The 18,763-nt window shown below is 40.0% G+C and overlaps 1 protein-coding gene and 1 long non-coding RNA gene across 2 annotated transcripts in view; one reads left to right on the top strand and one right to left on the bottom strand.

Moving 5' to 3' along the window:
* LOC137342549 (uncharacterized) overlaps window positions 1-16,021 on the top strand; it is a 25,203-nt gene extending 9,182 nt beyond the window's left edge. Inside the window, exons 2-3 of the long non-coding RNA XR_010967286.1 lie at window positions 14,480-14,577; window positions 15,297-16,021. This is a non-coding gene — a long non-coding RNA (uncharacterized lncRNA). The remainder of the gene's footprint in view (window positions 1-14,479; window positions 14,578-15,296) is intronic.
* The window catches only part of LOC137342547 (hairy/enhancer-of-split related with YRPW motif-like protein), a 22,783-nt gene continuing 18,118 nt past the window's right edge, over window positions 14,099-18,763 (bottom strand). The window contains exon 5 of the mRNA XM_068006492.1: window positions 14,099-18,366. Within this exon, the coding sequence (XP_067862593.1) occupies window positions 17,615-18,366 (752 nt within the window). The 3' untranslated portion in view covers window positions 14,099-17,614. The remainder of the gene's footprint in view (window positions 18,367-18,763) is intronic.

Below are 18,763 nucleotides of genomic sequence, written 5' to 3'. Positions count from 1 at the left end.
GGTTCCCTGGGGTTGGAGCTGAAAGTTTGATTGATGGTTTGGCATTTCACACAATTGGTTATTCACACTATTAATCAGCAATGGTTCGGTCACTGCCTGTCCAACTGGAGGTTGGTGTCGGGAAATTAGCGAGAGCCTGCTGAGTGGTTTTGACATCAAACTGAAGAGGAGTTTGGCTCCAGGGATCAGATTTTACTGACTTGGGGAGATTTAATAAGTTGTCTTTTTGGCTGCTGGAACTGGTGTGATTTCAAAATGGCTGACTTGCTGCAATTTGCTCATGATTCACTTCCAGTTTTTATTTTTAATTTTAATTAATTAAAGAAGCTTTGTATCTGGAATATCAGCATTGGCTCATTTTCTGCTAATGGTTTCTGATCAAGCTGAGTTATTGTTCTCTCTCAGTCCAGGTAAATGACACCTCATTTTCCTGGATCATATTGCATCTTCTCTTTATTTCTCCCTTCATTCTTTATCTTTGCTTTCTTTTCTTCTGCTTGGTAGTGTGTGTGCATAAGCATTTTCATCAGTTTCTTTTAGACAACCCCCAATCTGAGTGCTCAAGCTGCAGGCCTGGGATGGTACATATCAGCTGTGATGTGCGCAGCAGCACATCAGTTAGCCAGTCAGCTCCAGTTACTCTCACTGTCAGTGACATTGTTTGAGTTGCTTTATTATCACACTAATTAGATTCAGAACCTGACTCCCTACTGAAAATAAATCCATGAGGCAACTGGGACAGACGGTAATGAAGTTATTCTGGATCAACGGCTAAAAATAAGGCTCATATCCTGAGATCAGTTAAAACTAATAATACTGTAAATTCAACAATGTACCTAAAGTTGATCTTCTGTGGCATTGCTCACAGATAAAAGAATCATCTCTCTCTTCATTTAATTGCCTCTGTTTGTGTCCCAATCTCAAATTCTTTGTCTCCCTCATTCTACTGTTCCTTTTGTATATCACTTTCTTCTTGTGGCTCACAGTCACACCTTTGCTCTTTTTTTGTGAGTCCCTCCTTCCCTCTATCTCCTCTCTTTTCTATAAGTGAGCTACTGTCATATGTTTCTCATGGGCAGTCTCGCTATGTATATTTCTCTCTCCTTTTCTGTGTATTTCCCACTCTGTTAGTCTCCCACACACAGGTTGTCAGAATTAAATGATGGAATTTTTCCATATTTAAAGTCACACCAAGTGTATGTGAAGCTCTGGGCTGTGTCAGCTGGAGGGTGGGTAAGGGACAGGCAGGGGTCTCTCTTCAGTGCAGGTCATGGTTCTGCGTTGCCATGTATCAGGCAGGCACCTTCTTCCTATTAGTGCCTTACAAAGGCAGAGGTCCCAGCTTGTGTTAAGGAGTGGTGTATCCAGTAGTATCAAAAGAGAGGAGCTGGGGATCTAAATGGCTTCAGATGGGCAAACAGTGCAGAGCTGCAGATTTGGGTGGCTTGGGTGTTTGCTGCGGCTGTTCTGCAGTGGGTTGGGAGAGAATGGAGAAGATAGTGCAGAAGGATGAAAGTGATGATGAGGTATGGGTTGAGCGCTGGCAAGGTGGTTTAAGCTTTGGAAACTTTCCGACCTGTCCCACGAGTTCCTGTATGTTAATTTGAAGCATAGAGCTGTGCTCAGAGGGCCTTGTGTCAGCTCATGCTCATAACTACACCCACCCATGCGTCATTGATGCTAACACACTAAATTACTATCCCTCAAAGCACAAATATTACTGCACTAGCTCCAGTACACAGCGGAAATTAGTCCCAGAGGAATTAAATGAGGTCGCCATTTGTGCTGGGAGAAAAATCCTCCAATCTTGCTGCTACTACCTGAGCTGGAACCTGTACGCCTGGATCCTGTATGCTGGTACATCTGGATCCTGAATTTCATTTTTCAGTTTATGCCTTGTACCATCTCCCTTCCTGATTATCGACTTGAGGACAGTGTATCTGTACTTTGACGATGCTATCTATAAGGCTAGTGTCTGCGATATTTGTACAATTTTACACTGTGTCGTGGCAGTTCTGTGCCCTTAACCAAGAAATTATTAAAAGATCAGGTTCCTGAAAATGACCCCTGTAGAATCAATCCTCTGAGCAGCATGACTGCGATGCGCTGGTGACTGTCTCTCACTGTCATTGCGTTACAGCTGGAAGGCTTAGACTCCCGCTGATTTCAGCATAAAACTGAACAGCTGCTTCCACCTGGTGATGATTTCCTGAGATTTTGTTGATTATCAGTGGTTAATGTTGGACATTCATAACTTTCCGTAACCCTGCTTCAAAGATCTAAGCAAACTTCAAACAAATGTGGACACACAACATCTTTAAAAATTTTAATCATTTCATTTATTTTTGGTTTAAACATTTTTCCATGAGTTTCATTTAATGTTTTGCATGCTGCTATAATAAAAGCAACATGTCCACTGTAACCTCATAGACATCACATTCATTTCAGAGCATCAAGAGCTGGACTGAATGTAGTTTGAAAAAGATCAAGCAATTGCAAAGAATGATAATTAATTTCAACGTACTTGTCCAGTTCTCCATACCCACTGCTTCTCTTTTAAAAATACTAGTGAACCTCCTGTGGCAGTGCTCGTGGTTAATCAGAGGAAATGGTATGTTTTTCAGCTGTGTTTGTATTGCTTTACCTTTCTGACTTTGTTACTTCAATATTGGTCCCAAAAATGTGCAGGTGGGATAGGTGCAGCATGCACCCTCACCCCCTAGACTCCACCAAAGTTCACAGGGTCAGAAAATGGGGCAATGAAAAGTGGGCCTTTGGTGCCTGGGGAGTGGATATCGGGAGCCCACCACCAGATGAAGCTACATAGGAAGAAAGATAGAAAGAAAGATCTTGCATTTATATAGCACCTTTTACAGCCTCAGGACTTCCCAAAGCGTTTTACAGCCAATGAAGTACTTTTAAGCATAGTCACTGTTGTAATGTAGGAAGTGGCTGGTGGGGAGTGGGGCTCCAGCCCCTCAGAAACAAAGATCTAGCCCTCCTTTGTATGGGGTTGCTCTTATATATATTTTAAAGTTCCCTTCATCTTCAGGGGTTCAGGCAATGATCTTAACTCGCTTGTCTTGGCTCAGTGTTATTACTCTTGCCTCTGAGTCAGAAAGTCATGGGTTCAAGTCCTATTGCAGAGCCTTGACTCCAGTGCAGTACTGAGGGAGTGCTACACTGGCGGAGGTGCTCTCTTTTGGAGGAGACATTGAATTGAAGCCCCGTTTGCCCTCTCAGGTAGATGCATTACTCAAAGAAGAGCACGAGAGTTGTTCCAGTATCCTGGCCAATATTTATCCTTCAACCAACATAATTCAAACAGATTATCCAGCCATTTATCTCATTGCTGTTTGTGGGACCTTGCTGTGTGCAAATTGGCTGCTGTATTTACCTATATTACAATAGTGACTACACTTCAAAATGAATTCATTGGCTGTGAAGTGCTTTGGAACGTCCTGAGGTTGTGAAAGGCGCTTTATAAATACAAGTTCTTTCTTCTTTGTTTCTTTCATCAGTGGAGCCCACTTGTGCCGGAATAGAGGCCGGGGTGCCTGTTCTCCTTTGGCATACTGGCCTCCGATGTTATGCCTGGACCCTTGTAGGACATGGACATGGGAACCCCTAGCACTGGGAGTCCCTGTCCCTTTTGCAGGGTGCCCAAATAAGGAGTTGGACAAAGGTTACCCTGGGAATCCCATCCAAGGCCGTGACCCAGCGTATCTGGGTCCTGGTTGATTTTGTGGCCGTTCTGCTGGACTCCTACTGGACTTACGGCAGGAGTCCCGTGGAATGGCTGCACTGTTTTGGCAGCATTGTTTTTTTGGAGATTGCAGTGCCATCTCTGGAGAAAGTAAGAATAACAGGCATTACCGGGACCATTCACCGTTACTCATTGATCTCAATGTACTGGGAATGTGACAACGTTACCGCCTCAAGAATATAAATGTTATAGCAATATTTTTGTTGAGGTGAGCGCTGATAGCATTACTGGCAGGCTACTGGGTGGAAGGAGTGACAGCCCGCAATTAACATCCACAGATGAAGCTGAAACACCCCAGTATAGTGACTGTCTCTACTGATGTTAATTACACTTCATCTCAGTACCAGGTTCAGTCACTCTTCGAAGCTAATTTTCCTGTCAAGCTCATCAGCACTCAGTGTTTAAATTTACAAAAAAAAACAAGGGACATAGTCTAACGGAAACAAAAAGGCTTTCTTTATAATTCTTTGCTATGGTTTAATTTTATTAAGGGGCTACTGATGGAACTTACTTATCAAGGCTTTCCCGACACAGACTGTGTGCCAGGAGGCATTGAATTAGCAACCCCATATATCTTATGTGCTGAATACTTTCTGGCTTGTGAAAAATAGCAGTAGCTTTGCATTTGCACCAGTCTGATAGGAAGATCCTCCTTCATAATCAAGGTCAAATCCAGTGTCAAGAGATGGGAGTAATTACTCTGACCAGTAACCAGGGTAAAATGTGCTGAGCTGTATATATTTGGCTGCATATCAGCTTCACAATCTTCACCTGCAGTATAAACCAGACCAATTCAAAACCAACCGGTGAGAAAGGGTGAGCTATGTCAGTACTGCCAGCTCAAGAACAAAAAAAACAAGATTAATTCAGGTGAATTTTTATTCTGGTGCAAGATGGATGAATTTCATTCCCTCATTCAGATAGCAGAAACTTTACTAATTAAACTCTGGAGATTGCAACAAAAGCTCATTGATGGAATAACACGGAGAACGAATTCTCAAGGAATTTCATTGCTGAAAAAAAATAAATGGGAAACAGACCCTCATTTATCTTCTGTCATCTCAAGCACATCTCAGCTCAGTAACCGTTCAAGGCTGTTCCAGGGAGTAGAAATCTCTGATAGCATAGCTGGGATTTCTCAAATATTTTAATAAGATTGAACTCTCACATTTTCAAAGACTAAAAGGGATATCTCGAAGTGGCTGGAAAGGATCATGGAAAGGGGGGGAGGAACCAGTTGTTGTGATCCATGTCGGAACCAATGACATAGGAATGTACAAGGAGGAGGTCTCGTTGAGTGAGTATCAGGAGTCAGGCGCTGAATTAAAAAGCTGGACCTCAGGTGCAGTAATCTCCAGTTTATAACTTGAATCATATGCTAATTGGCATAAGGATAAACAGACCAAGAAAGTAAATGTGTGGCTGAAGGACTGGTGTGGGAAGGAAGGGTTCCATTTCACCGGACTCTGGCACCAGTACTGGGACAGGAAGGAGCTGTACTGCTGGGGTGGGCTCTACCTGAATCGGGCTGGAACCAAGGTCCTAAAAGAAAGGATAAATAGGACCGTAGAAAGAACTTTAAACGAATAAAGAGGGGTGGGTGGGTCCGGTGGAAATAATAGTAACCTAAAGATTAAAAAAAGAGGGGATAAGAGCAAAGTTCAGAGTACAAAAAGCATTAAAGATAACATAAATATTCCGGAAATAGAAACAGGAGAAAGGAAGTAATAATAAATACCTGTATAAAATAAACTAAGAGTGACGAAAAATAAAAACCTATTAAATTGCCTGTATAGCAACATACAGAGCATTAGCAACCAAAAGTGTGATATGACAAAAAGTGTGAGAAATACACCATTAGGGTGTACGGCAGTTTGCGGACAGTTACCCACATAAGAATTCTGTACACGAATGAACGTAGAAATAAAACGTAAGAAATAAAACAAATGAGTTAGAAGCACAAATTCAGCTTAAAGGGTATGATGTATTAGCCATTCCAGAGAGCTGGCTACAAGCCGGGCATGACTGGGAGCTAAATCTTCCAGGCTATAGTATCTTTAGAAAGGACAGGGAATTGGGAACAGAGGAGGATTTGCAATGTTGATAAAAGACATAATTATGGCAGTGGAAATAATGGATTTCAGTAAGGGTGAACATGCAGTGGAAATAGTATGGGTAGAACTAAGGTACAGTGAAAGATGCAAGACTCTGGTCTGCAGATCTCCTGACTGTAGTGGGAGGGGATGTATAAATACGTCGATCAGGGAAGCATGCAGCAGAAACAATGTGGTTATAATGGGAGATTTTAATTTTCACATAGACTGGGAGGAGCAGAATAGCACAAGTAGTAAAGACAACAAATTTCTAGAATGTATACGGGACATTTTTCTGAAACAATGTGTTTTAGAACCAACAAGGAATAGGGCTGTACTAGATTTAGTGATGTGCAAAAAAACAGAATTAGTTAACAGTCTGACAGTAAGGGAATATCTTGCAAATGATGACCATAATATGATTGAATTTGTTATTGAGAGGGAGAAGCAAGAGTCATAAACAAATGTTTTAAACTTAAGTAAGGAAAACTTTGAAGGGAAGAGAAATAAACTGACCACAGTAAACTGGGCTGAACTGTCAATGGGTAAACCTACAGACAAAGAGTGGGAAATATTCAAACAAGTATGTGTTACGATACAAAACCAGTACATCGATCTAAAAGGCAAAAGAGCCACTTGTGCAGTTAAGCAACCATGGTCAACCAGTGAGATAAGAGACAGTATTAAGCTAAAAGAAAGGGTTTACACAAATGCAAGGAAAAGTGGAAATTCAGCAGAGTGGGAGAGCTATAAAAAGCAACAAAGGGATATAAAGAAAGTAATAAGAGGTGAAAAAAAGGAATATGAGAAAAAAACTTAGAAGGGCTATCTCAGCTAACAGTAAAAGTTTTTATAAATATATTAAGAGAAAGAGAGTGGTAAGGGGGAATGTGGGCCAATTAAAGACAGATGCAAGTGGGACTATTATGGATAATAAGGAAATGGCAGACTAGTTAAATGAACATTTTGTGTCCTTTTCCACAGTGAAGGAAGAAGATAAAATATCAGTGATACAAAAGAACCTAAAAATAAATCAAGGATTGGATTTAATTTAAAATGGTAATGAGAAAAATAGCATCCAATCTAACTATTAACATTAGTTCTGTTACTATCTTATTCTCAAAGCCATTGCTTACGGTTTGGGTCCAAATATAATAATTTCTTTTTGCATTAGAGAGATTGATTATCAATAATGGATAACCAAATGTTGATTAATGGAACGGAGTACTGTGTGGTAAATTGATAGGTCATGGCCGTACCATTCACATGAGTCACTGAGAGGCCCTGCCCTTATACAAAAGGAGAAAATGGAAATCAAAGGCTAGGTCGTACTTGCATCGTGAGAACCTCATTGGTAGAACCTCGTAAGCAGGTGAAAGCAATGTACCTTGGCTGGTAATTATGTAACATATAAGGCCCAGAAAGAGTGAGAAAAATAATAAATATGGTACCCTATATCCCAGTTGTTCAATGTGTAGACGATTTAAAATTAAATTTGCAAGTTTTGCTGTTCATTTGGATGGTATAGTAAATGCAGGAAGAGGAGGTCTCAGGGTGAAGCTGTGCAGAATGAACTAATTAGATTTGAGTGGATACATTGGGAGAGATTATAGTTCTGTCCAGTTAGGATCATACATTTTTTTTCTTTTAAAATGCAGAATTTGATTCTTTTGTTCAGATTTTAAGTGACTGCTAATAGTCAGCTCACAGACGCTCAGACAATCTGTTCCCTCCCCCCAGTCTGTTTTCTTTCTTTATTGGCCACTCACCTCCACGGTTCTTTATTTAGTTGGAAGGTTGCATTCTTGGATCTGTGAATTTAATCAATATCAAAGTTGCTCAGTCATGGACTGGCAGGAAACTTGATACAAGAAGGGCTGAGAGAGATGACGTGAGATTATCCTGTTGTAAGAAGGTAAGGTCGAACCTGAGAACTCACCCAACTAAAGCAGAAATTCTGAATGGCTCAAGACTCAAACTTGACCTTCAGGCTGGGAGGCCAGTCGAAGATTCGTCTCGTTGGACTGCCTGTCAAGAGCACATTTAATAAATTTCTAACGACCAAAAGGAAAAAGTGCATTAAACGTAGAGTATTTGTAAAGATTTGTAAAATGCACGAGAATCTTGGCTTCAGTTCAGAGTGTTTCATTATTCCAGATCAGAGCAGAAAGACTTTTGATAGCAATGAGGAACAGTTGTAAACAGTAAGAAATGAAACACAATAAACACAGCCATGATCCATTGATAATAATGAACTGATTGTGTGTGTATCTTTGATTTATTGCACCCAGTGTCTATTCTATATTCAGCTTTGCTTTGTGCCTCAGCAGATGATGATATTCTAATTTCTGACTCAACCTCTTGTTCATTAGTGTCTAACTTTTGCCAGCTGCTTCTAAAACCACTAATGATCCAACATTTTGTCAATTCCTATAGTATTATTTGTCAAACTGGATGGAAAATATAAATGTTCAAGGTCTGAAATAAAAACGGAAATTGCTAGAAACAGGTTTGTCAGGGAAAAAAGGGGAGACATTCATACAGAAAGGAGAAGTTATGTGTTTTGATTTGGAAACACATCTGAGTTCATTTTTTACTTTAATCATCCAGTCTAACTATTAACATTAGTTCTGTTACAATCTTATTCTCAAAGCCATTGCTTACGATTTGGGTCTAAATATAATAATTTCTTTTTGCATTAGAGAGATTGATTATACAAAGGGAGAAAATGGAAATCAAAGGATAGGTCGTACTTGCACCGTAAGAACCTCATTGGTAGAACCTTGTAAACAGGTGAAAGCAATGTACCTGTACAGTTGGCCGGTAATTGTGTAACATGTAAGGCCTAGAAAGAGTCAGAAAAATATTAAATAGAAAATAGCCAGTGTGGGGAGGAGACTGTATAAAGAAGCTTCTTGAACAATTGGAAAAATGCTTGAAAAGTGCATTGTGGATATATATCAAAATTGAGAATTTCACCTTGGATAATGCAGTGGGAATGAGAAAGGGTCAGTTCCACTGGGAGACACAGCCTCAGGCTGTAGCTTGCAGAAAGCTGCCGAGGCCTCACTGAAATCCCAGAGCTTCTTTCAATTCTACCTCATGCTGCTTCTTTAAAATAATCTCTCTCGTGGTCCCCCTGCAGCGCACACTATTTCTTAGGCACACTGTCGTGGACATCAGAAGGACTGTAACAAAAGCCTGGGTTGTCTCTCGAATGGACAAATCCTCCCTCCCAGCTGAGAAGCTGCCTTCCACTCTTCTGTGGTGAAGTGCTGTGCTACAACCACGTTTTGTGCCATTAGGTTGCTGTCCACACATTGTTTTTATTCAGCATTTTCTCTTTTTACTGCTGATGTGATCTTACAAACATTTGCATTAAATTTTTTCCCACAAACATCAAGAGCTCTCACGGAGCACTATTGAAAATGGAGCCAGATTTCTGATCAATTGAAATTTTGAATTAAAGTGGTCTCTGCAGGAGTGACCTTATTGTAATGGCATTTTTTCATTAGCTTCTAGTTTCTTTTTAATTTATAAAATCTTTATGTCTGATTGTCTGAGTCCAGCTAGAGTTTGTATTTTTAAACTGTAATTAATATCCTGTCATTGACGTCTGAAGTTCAATTGCCCTTTAATTTGTCTTTTTGAAAAACCTAAAAGAAGAGAAAAAAGTTTCCCAGATTTTGCTGAAACACAAGATTGCAATCAGAAACACATGGTCGTGAAATTATTTCCTGCACATGCCTGGATTTCCCCATTGGGAGGAGGGTAGAGGATGCGTGCTGAATGCTCCATTGTCAGTTGCCATGCCAGGGATGGTAATTACGTTCTGAGAAATGTATTTAAGTTTGAACTGATGAGCACTGGGTGAACTGCATTCCTTGGGTGTTAGGTTTATAAAACAGATTAAATGATAAATTGTCTTTAATGGGTCAGTTCCAAGGCTTCTGAGATAACAATAATCAAAGCAATGATAGAACTGGATGATGCCAAAGCAAAAGCAGAATAACAGTGTAAATATTTAGCAATATGAATAGTTTAAAGAACTCTCTTGCATTTCGAGCACACGTGGAAATTTTATTTTAGAAATTACACAAGACTGGGAAAGCCACGGTGTGATAGGAAGTGGGTTTACATTCATGATTCACCATGAATTAAGTTGTTGATCTCAGCCAAGCACAAAGCTTAGGCCTCATGCTTTCTTGCAAGGAGGGAGAGTAACTTAGAGAAATGGAGCTTTAGGAAGCAGAAGAAGCACAAAGATGAAAAGCTGTGTCACTCTGGCTTCGTCTGCAACATATAGTATCCCGTGCAGTACCACTCCCTCAAGAACTTTGTCCACCAGCTCAAAACTAGAGCACGGAAGAGAAGTGGTTAACCACTGACTATCACCAGCTTTCATGTCCATCAAAAATCTGTACTGCAGTGGAACTGTCTTCCCGAGTCAATACGTGTAGCATGAATTTGGCGTTGTGGTTAGTGCACAGAAACAAGTAAATAACCTTATGAAAGGTTTTGCTAGGGTAGCCATAGAGACTTGTGGGGGAGTCCAAATCTAGAGATCATAAATATATGATAGTAACTAATAAATCCAATTGGGAATTCAGGTGAAACTTCTTTACCCAAGGAGTGATAAGAATGTGGAACAAAGAGTAGTTGAGGTGAAAAGTATAGATGCATTTAAAGGGAAGCTACATAAGCACATGAGGGAGAAAGGAATAGAAGGGTATCCTGATAGGGTAGATGAAGTATAATGGGAGGAGGCTCATGTGGAGCATAAACGGCGGCATAGATCAGTTGGGCCGAATGGCCTGTTTCTGTACTGTAGACTCGATGTAACTCGACGTAACTAACTATTACTGCCAACACGTAACTTGATTGATATTAGTTATCGAATTTAGTCCTGTTACTGCTATTTTTATAATCAATAATTATTTTTTAAAAGCTAGTGTTTGCCTGAGCCAGCCTGACAAAACAGTGAAGATGCAGATAAAGTTGAATTACTTACCCAAATTTACACTAATTCCTTCTAATCTGGTTGATTTAATATTCCGTGTGTGGGGAGGGGGAGCGGAGGTTGCCTTCGCTTACCCATTTTATCACCTTGAAGGCCACTAATGAGCATTTTTCTTCCTGCCCCCCTGTGGATATAGGTCGGCCCTCCGTCTGTACACCTCTTCCACTAAGGCCTCTAGTGCACCGTCGGAGAACCTCGGTACACGCTCTCTCGCAGGCGCAGCCATTCTCCAGTACATTCCACCACAAAGTTAGTTGCCACACCAATTGCAGGTCTTCCTGCGGCCACAGAGCACCTCCCCTTTAAGAGGTGCAGACTGCCTTTAAGTAGTGCTAGCCACTCCTGAAATTGGAGCCCCCTGCTGGTGCGTGCAGCTGATCAACAGCACAGGTAGCGCTGGCTGCTCACAGCTATCATTGGAATCATCAGGTAGCACGAATGTCACTTGCTGCCTGCATCGCAAACAATGGGCGCAGGTTAATCGCAAACCACGATCCCAGTGCCCATTTTTGAGGGTTAACCAATTTAACTCCCCATATCTAGTTATTTATCTCACTGCTGTTTTTGGGACTTTACTGCGAGCAAATTGGCTGCCACATGCCACATTTCTTTACATTATAACAGTACTTCATTGGCTATGAAGTGCTTTGGGATGTCCTGAGGATGTGATAATGCTATAGAAATGCAAGTTATTTCTATATATATCCCGCAGACATATATGTGCATTTGTGCATTTGCATCTCTGTGATTATGTATGTGTGTGTAAATGTGCATGTTTTACATGAATGTGTATGTTCATATGTATCAGGATTTTTGATTATTATTTTTCTTCATGGAAAGGATTTTGGGATTGAGTTATGTTAAGGGTTGTGTTTTAAAACAAAGTGAATTCGCACAGGTTTAAAAAGCCATAGGTTGCAGCACTGGACATTGTGTATTAAAGCGAGATGAACCAGTTTGGGGGATGTTACAACTTAACAGTCTATTTCAAACTGATACAACAAGGATCTATTGATTCATCCCAGGCCCATTCGCTAGGAGGATCAGGGACATTAAACAATTTGTAATCTTGTCTCAGGTTAGCAAACAAATATTCACACCCATTATGGTGAGGATGATTCTATTTATATGGACATGGCTTGAGGTGTGTGGAGGATATACCTCTGGGAGAGGGGGTAGTCAGTATGATTGACAGGCCTGTTAATTAATCTTGATTGGATATGACCCCGCCTCTCTGCTACCTGGGGCCAGAATTAACAGAGAAAGGGGACATATAGGTAGTCTGGTTTTGAACAGAGGAGAGAACTGTGAAACATAACCCCTGGCCTGGCATTGGAAGCTAAAATTGCAGGTCAGTTTTTGCATTTAGAAGTAATCTGAAAGAAAGGTAATGCCAAAAACAAGCCTGCCCATGAAAGAGACAGGGTGCATGGTTTATTTTTTCCCCATGTTTTGGAGAAGAGAAATGAGACTGGGCTAAATACATGGAATTTGCTTTGATTGTTACTCTATGTTCACTTGCTGTCTGTGAAATAAAGTAGCTTATCAATTCATACTTGGCCTGTTTTCACCAAATGCTTCAGTCTGCCTTTGAAATGCTTGGATAGGTGCACGTGAGGGCGCGTGTGAAAGATGTGATATTCAGTTCAGATCACAAGGGGGTCCTATTGTTACACCCCTGGGTTACGCTGTTGTATCATTAGACGTTGGGCAGGACTGCCACATCCCAAATGTAAGATGCTTAGACTGCTTACAGGAGTGGAAAGCACCACTGAACCAGAGAGAATATCTAAGGCAGACCCTAAACTGGTAACAGTGTCTCTCTGTATATGTGTATTTGTGTGTGTGTGAATGTGCATGTGTGTGTAAATGTGCTTGTGTGTGTAAATGTGTCTTAGTAGTAGGATGATAGTTAAGGTTCAAGTAGGGTCACAGAAATGAGGGTGGCAAGTTTGTAGCGGAAAGTGAAGGAATGGCAGAGATAGTAAATAAGTACTTTGCCTGAGTTTTCATAGAGGAGTGGAACCACCAGAGGTGGATTAGTGGAGATCAATATTCGAAGAGAAATGGTACTAAAGAAGTTACTCAAACTAAAGGCAGCCAAGTCACCAGAGCCTGAGGGAAGCAGGAAAGAAATAGTAGGGGTTCAGACTATAATTTTTCAAAGTTCTGTGGAAAGGAAAACTGTGCCAGAGGACTGGAAGGTGGCAAATATAACTCCCCTCTTCAAAAAAGTCAGGAAATTATAGACCAGTTAATTTTACTTTAGCTTTTGGTAAACTACTAGGAGTCTATAATCTGGGATGGAATTACTAAGTACTTGGAGAGACAGGAGTTAATCAGGGCCAGTCAGCATATATTTCTAGAATTTTGATGAACCTTATAGAATTCTTTGAAAAAATAACAGGGAGGAAATTCAGTGGATGTGGTTTATATAGATTTTCAAAAAGCATTTGAAACTTGTACAAAGGCATTAGTCAGGCCACGGTTGAAGTATTGTGTACAGTTTTGGGCACCTTTTTATAGGAAGGATATAAAAGCAATGGAAAAGGTGCAGCACAGATTTATTAGGATTGCCCACTAGCCAGAAAGATGGTAATGAGCTGGCATGAATTTAAGATGATGGTTAAAAAAAAACAGGAGGTTAAAGAACATTTCTTTACACAGATGGTGGTTTTGTCAAATTTTCTGAAACAGTCCATAAACTCTTAAAAAGGCTATGGGGATTGAGCAGCAAAGTGGGATTAGACCAAGTGGTTCATGTAGAGAAAAACAGTGGTGCAGATTTAATGGGCTGAGTGGCTTGTTTCTCTGCTGTAGCATTCACTGATTCTTTGCATGTGTGTGTGTACATAACTGTGCACATTTGTCTGTGCCTCTGTGTGCCTATAAATATGTGCCTGTGTGTGCTTGTGTTTATGTACATCTGTATATGCACCTGTGTCTCTGTGTCCGTGGTTTCGTGTTGCAATTTGTTTAAATTGAATTTGCAGGTTATAGGAGGGGGGGTCCCACAGGCCCATCCCTATTTTTTAGTTGTATCTTGGTTGTTTAGCCAAACTTGATCTCCAATGTTTTCCCATAACAATGCTATCTAGATAGCTTAGTGTCTGGACAGTAAGTTGTAAGATGCTCTGTGGAGGGTTTCACGTTCAGTTCTATATTGGGACAAAATTACATGAGACAAAAAAAAAGTTACTTCACTCTTTCCATGTTTTAAACTCAATACGTATTTATTAGCTCAGCAGATATTTAAACCTTTAACCATACAGAATTCAATACATTTTGAAAATAACATACCGTGTAGAATCCACTACTTATATTTCAGATTTACAATAGAGTTTCTTATGGCTTTCCCACATAGTGGAGAGATTAAGTGCATTTGATTCAGAAATTACCCATTCTGATCAGTTGCATAGTATTCTAATAATATTTCTACATTTTCCAATAAGTTTTCAGAACTTTACTTAATAACATTACCTCTATTATATTAAAAATTCCATTATATAAACTTTTTTCCATTCAGTTTGCTTCTTCTATACCTTAGCTCTAAACAATAGTTTGAAGTACTGTTGTGCTTTTAATGTTTTTTGATTTCAGAGTGCTCCCTCTGCTAATGCTGAACAAGCATGGCTCAGCTGGATAGGATTAGGTCAGTCCCAGCTACACTGCTGGGTGAAGTGTTGTATGGGAAACAGGTACGCAAACTTGCTGAAGGAAATACTGACACTCTCTGACTTGCCCCGATTTAATCACTCTCTTGCCAACTAGTAAGGAGAGACAATTCTCTTCCTCTAGAAATCTCTCCTAAAAGCACCGTGCATTGCTGCCTCATTTCCCTCAAAAGCCTCCCAAAAAACCCTCTCTTTGACTGTGCCTTCAGTCTGTCTCCCTCTGCTGTCAAAACTCCTTCAAAATGCTTCGCTTCTTGCTTGGTGTCGAAACAGTAAAACACCTTGAGATATTCTTTTACACAGAACCATTATATAAATGTAAGTTGGGATGTCTGTGGAACAGAACAGTCTCCCCACATGCCTGCATGAAGTAAATGACCTATTAGCAGAGGATTTAAGTGGGAAAATAGAAAGTAAAACAACCGTAAAAGGAACAAAACTGAATTTAATGAGAGCTTCAGTTTCACTTTGATATAATTAATTCAAGAGAAAAGAATAATGCTGCCAGCATGCTCCAATAGTAGGCAGAAAATACTGAAACATAGAAATACTTCTGTAAATCTGGTTTGTATTAGTGTCACAGAAACTAATGGCAACTGGAGGTAAGAGTCTCTTGCTGTCTAGAGATTGAAGCCCAGTAACATTGTGACTCACAACATGTGTTCTTTTTGAAAGAAAAAAATCCTCTTTTATGTAATTTTCCTTTTTTATATTGTTCCCCATCTTTTGTCTTCTGTTCCCAGGTTACAGCCAATGCCTTTGCAGCAGCCATTAGAGGTGCTAGGGATGATGCTTCTTTTGTCGCCACATACCTATTGCAGGGAGAAACTATACCCTTCACTTGACAGCTCCCAACTCAACACAACAAAGATAGGAACTGAATGGAGATTTAACCCATGTCCATCTTCAATCTGTAGCTCCAGCATCAGTGTCCTAACACTCAGCATCAATGTTCAACACGATGTCTACTGATTTCACTCTGAAAAGTCTACTTTCTAAAGTTATGGGCACAATTTAATTAGAATTTAGTTATTATGAACTTTGTTATAAGGAATATTTCCCTGGTTACAGTAACAGCTCTGCTACAGTCAGTACAACAGGTCAAACTTTAATGAGATAAACTCCTGATAAAAGCTGAGGTTGAGGTCATGATATTCCAATGTATTTGATCTGGTTTTCCCTGTGTTAAATTTGCAAGATTAAAAAAATCAACTTTGTGCTTTTCCATGAAATAAAGTTAAGTGGTTTCATGCAAAAGTTTGGGTGAATTTTAGGCAATACAATTTAAGCTACCATTGATCAGTGGTATATTCTGCACTAATTGTCAATCACCAGAAGGAACTGAGACAGTCAGGTCCCAATATAATACTTAATGAGAGCTGCACTTTACTTTCACTTGCATAAAATGTGTTACCCAGTACTTTAAATTGGAATGTTACTTGTTCATTAAAAGAAATCATGGAACTGATTCACCAAATATTTCTTTGTTAATAAAAATTCGTCTTGGGCAATAGTACAAAATGGGAGATAGGGAATTGGCAGCCCATTCTGAACTCCGTCCGATTAATGGAAAAGAAAATCGGGTGGAGTGCAAAGTGAGCTGTGGATTCGCTATCACCCTCTTTGCACTGTGGCCCGAGGTGAATTTATACCCCACAGTCTCCAACTGTTTCGGAACTATTTCTTTCTAACTAATTTATTCTTATTTAGTTACCTTCTAACAAATATTATTAAGATCTTATTGGGTCTAAGTTACTTGAAAATTTACAGTTTGTTTTGGTGACGAGGCTAAACATTGGGTTTCGCCTTAAATTTATGTCCTGTATATAAGCAGGTTAATTGAAAATCAATTGTGTAGGCTAACAAGTATCAGCACTAGATATGTACCAGCGCAAGTACTGCATGTATTGGGTCACATCTCTACCAGTGTTTACATTCCAAGTATTGTATTGTACCAGGGTGGTTACTGCACTGAACTATTATTACTACTACTGGTATTGCAAATATCAGCAACTGATCTGTACGAATGGTGTCATGCTTGTGCCAACTCCAGAGCTCATACTTTAGGTACCAGTAGCAGATCTATACCAGTGCTATACCAAATCTGCACCTGTGCTCATATTGGAAGCACTTCATAACCCGATTGGAGCAATGTAAAATTAATATTTTATTGGGTCCAACATTTCCTGCACACTTTCTGGAATGACGAGAGCTGGAAAGTGCACCACTCTGACTCTCCATAGATTTCTGATTAAGAAAAGACACTTCTATGGCCTGGAAGTTTTTGCAAGTGAACCTTTGAATTCTAAACTGGAGTTATGATGTCCCAAGTGGAACTGCCATTTGCCATTTTGGGGCAAGTTTTACAAATTCTTTTCCAGACTACAAGATGGAACGCTGCGCCACAGAAGTGCTTTCCACCGTAATTAAAGCACCAATCCTTCCTATTAGCAGTATCTTACTTCATTATGGAGTAGCATCGCCTATGGTCAACAAGTCTAATATTCAGATAGTCTATATTCACAAGTCAAAGAAAACAGCTATTGTTGGAGACATCAATAAAGAAATGAAAGTGAGAGAATATAGGCAGAATTATACTTAACAAACACATTATTCTCCCTTATTAGGGCCTTCAAAAACAAACCAGCGCTAGACTTGTACCAGCAATGAACTGAAAACTTATATCTTGCAGGATGAAATCAAGAATGAGGGAAGAATGGCAGATTACTAAATACTGAACACAAATATTCTGGGAAAGGTATACCCTAGAAACAATTTTTTTCTGAGAAACTAAAGCACTGCTGTAGGGAAGGGTGGAGTAGATTATGGAAAAATACAGCACTTCATTTATCAGACAAAAAAACAATTGCATCACAGATTAGAGGGCTGCAAGAAACCTCTGCACTGTGTAATGTGCACAGAAACTGAACTTCAGCTATTTTTTCTCTCACTTCTGTAAAGAATACAAACTGCTTAGATCTAGTAGAATATTTTCTAGCACAATATATTCTCATATCACAATGAAATATGTAGTTAAAATATTTTCCCGATTAGGCTAGGTTCAGAAAGCCCCAATCTCAGTTGTCCACGATCTCTGGGGTTTGCGAGTGCTCAGGTTGCTTGTCTGACCAGAGGGATTAAGTCGGAAGTGTGATACAGATGGAAAAAGTCCTAAAGACCCAGGAATGGATGCAGCAGCTGTATGAATGGCGCCGGAATTGGAAGTTGGTGACAGCAAGGGCGAGGTAATTTGTGGAGATACAGCAACACCAGTCAACATCTTGTTGGTTGAGGTCGCATTGGACACAACACCAGGAAATGTGCATGTCATATTGGACAGGACTCTATGAATAGGTGATGTCAGGTTTGTCAGGAGATTGAGACTGGAAGATGTCATGTTTGGGAGAAGGCTGTGTGTGGGTGACATCACAGTGGATGCTATTCTGTCAAGAGGAATTCCTTTCAGAGCTGAGGTGGAGTATGCCAGTGCAGAGCCAGTAAGGAGGGCTGGGTTATAAGGAGTGTCCCTGCATGGTAATTGTACTCCTTCCGCTGTCTGTGGCAACAAAGCAGCTAAATGGTGGTGTGGCCAAGTCCAGGCCCGGTGGATCAAGGAAGACGGTGCCAATGGTGTAGGCTCTATTTCAGATACATAGGTGTTGAGATGAGATACCAGACGATCCTTAAGTGGATCAGTATTGTCATGTCCTTGAAATCGTTCAAGTGAGCTGAGATACCTTATGACTTCAGCGAGACATTCTCTGAATCCTATGCTCCTGTAATCCACGGCTAGCAAGTGAGGATCAAAATAACCTGTCAGTAAAATAATTATAGTTAGTGTAATGATGGAAAAGGACACAGCAAAGCCTTGTTCATTATTCAATTCGGTAACATTTTAATGTACAGTATAGTGACCATCTACGAAGTTGATTGCTATAACCCGTCAATGTCTTTGGGGTTGCATCTGTTCTTACACAACTCATAAAAATAATGTAATCATTTTTTAAAAACATTTTTCTTATCTTTCTTCTGAATGTTCATGTTTATCAATAGATGAAGCACAAATCCAAGGAGGTAATATTGATACTAGGATAAATTTTGAGAGGCCCCGCCAGGGCTATGGAATCTCATAAAATTTAGTTTTATATAAAAGATGACCAAGTACATATTTGGACCACCGTGGTTTATTTTGACCAACATCCGAAAACAA

This window comes from Heptranchias perlo, chromosome 26, assembly GCF_035084215.1.
Source record: "Heptranchias perlo isolate sHepPer1 chromosome 26, sHepPer1.hap1, whole genome shotgun sequence".
In the NCBI taxonomy this organism is placed as follows: domain Eukaryota; kingdom Metazoa; phylum Chordata; class Chondrichthyes; order Hexanchiformes; family Hexanchidae; genus Heptranchias; species Heptranchias perlo.
This window is presented reverse-complemented; position numbering and strand designations above follow the sequence as displayed.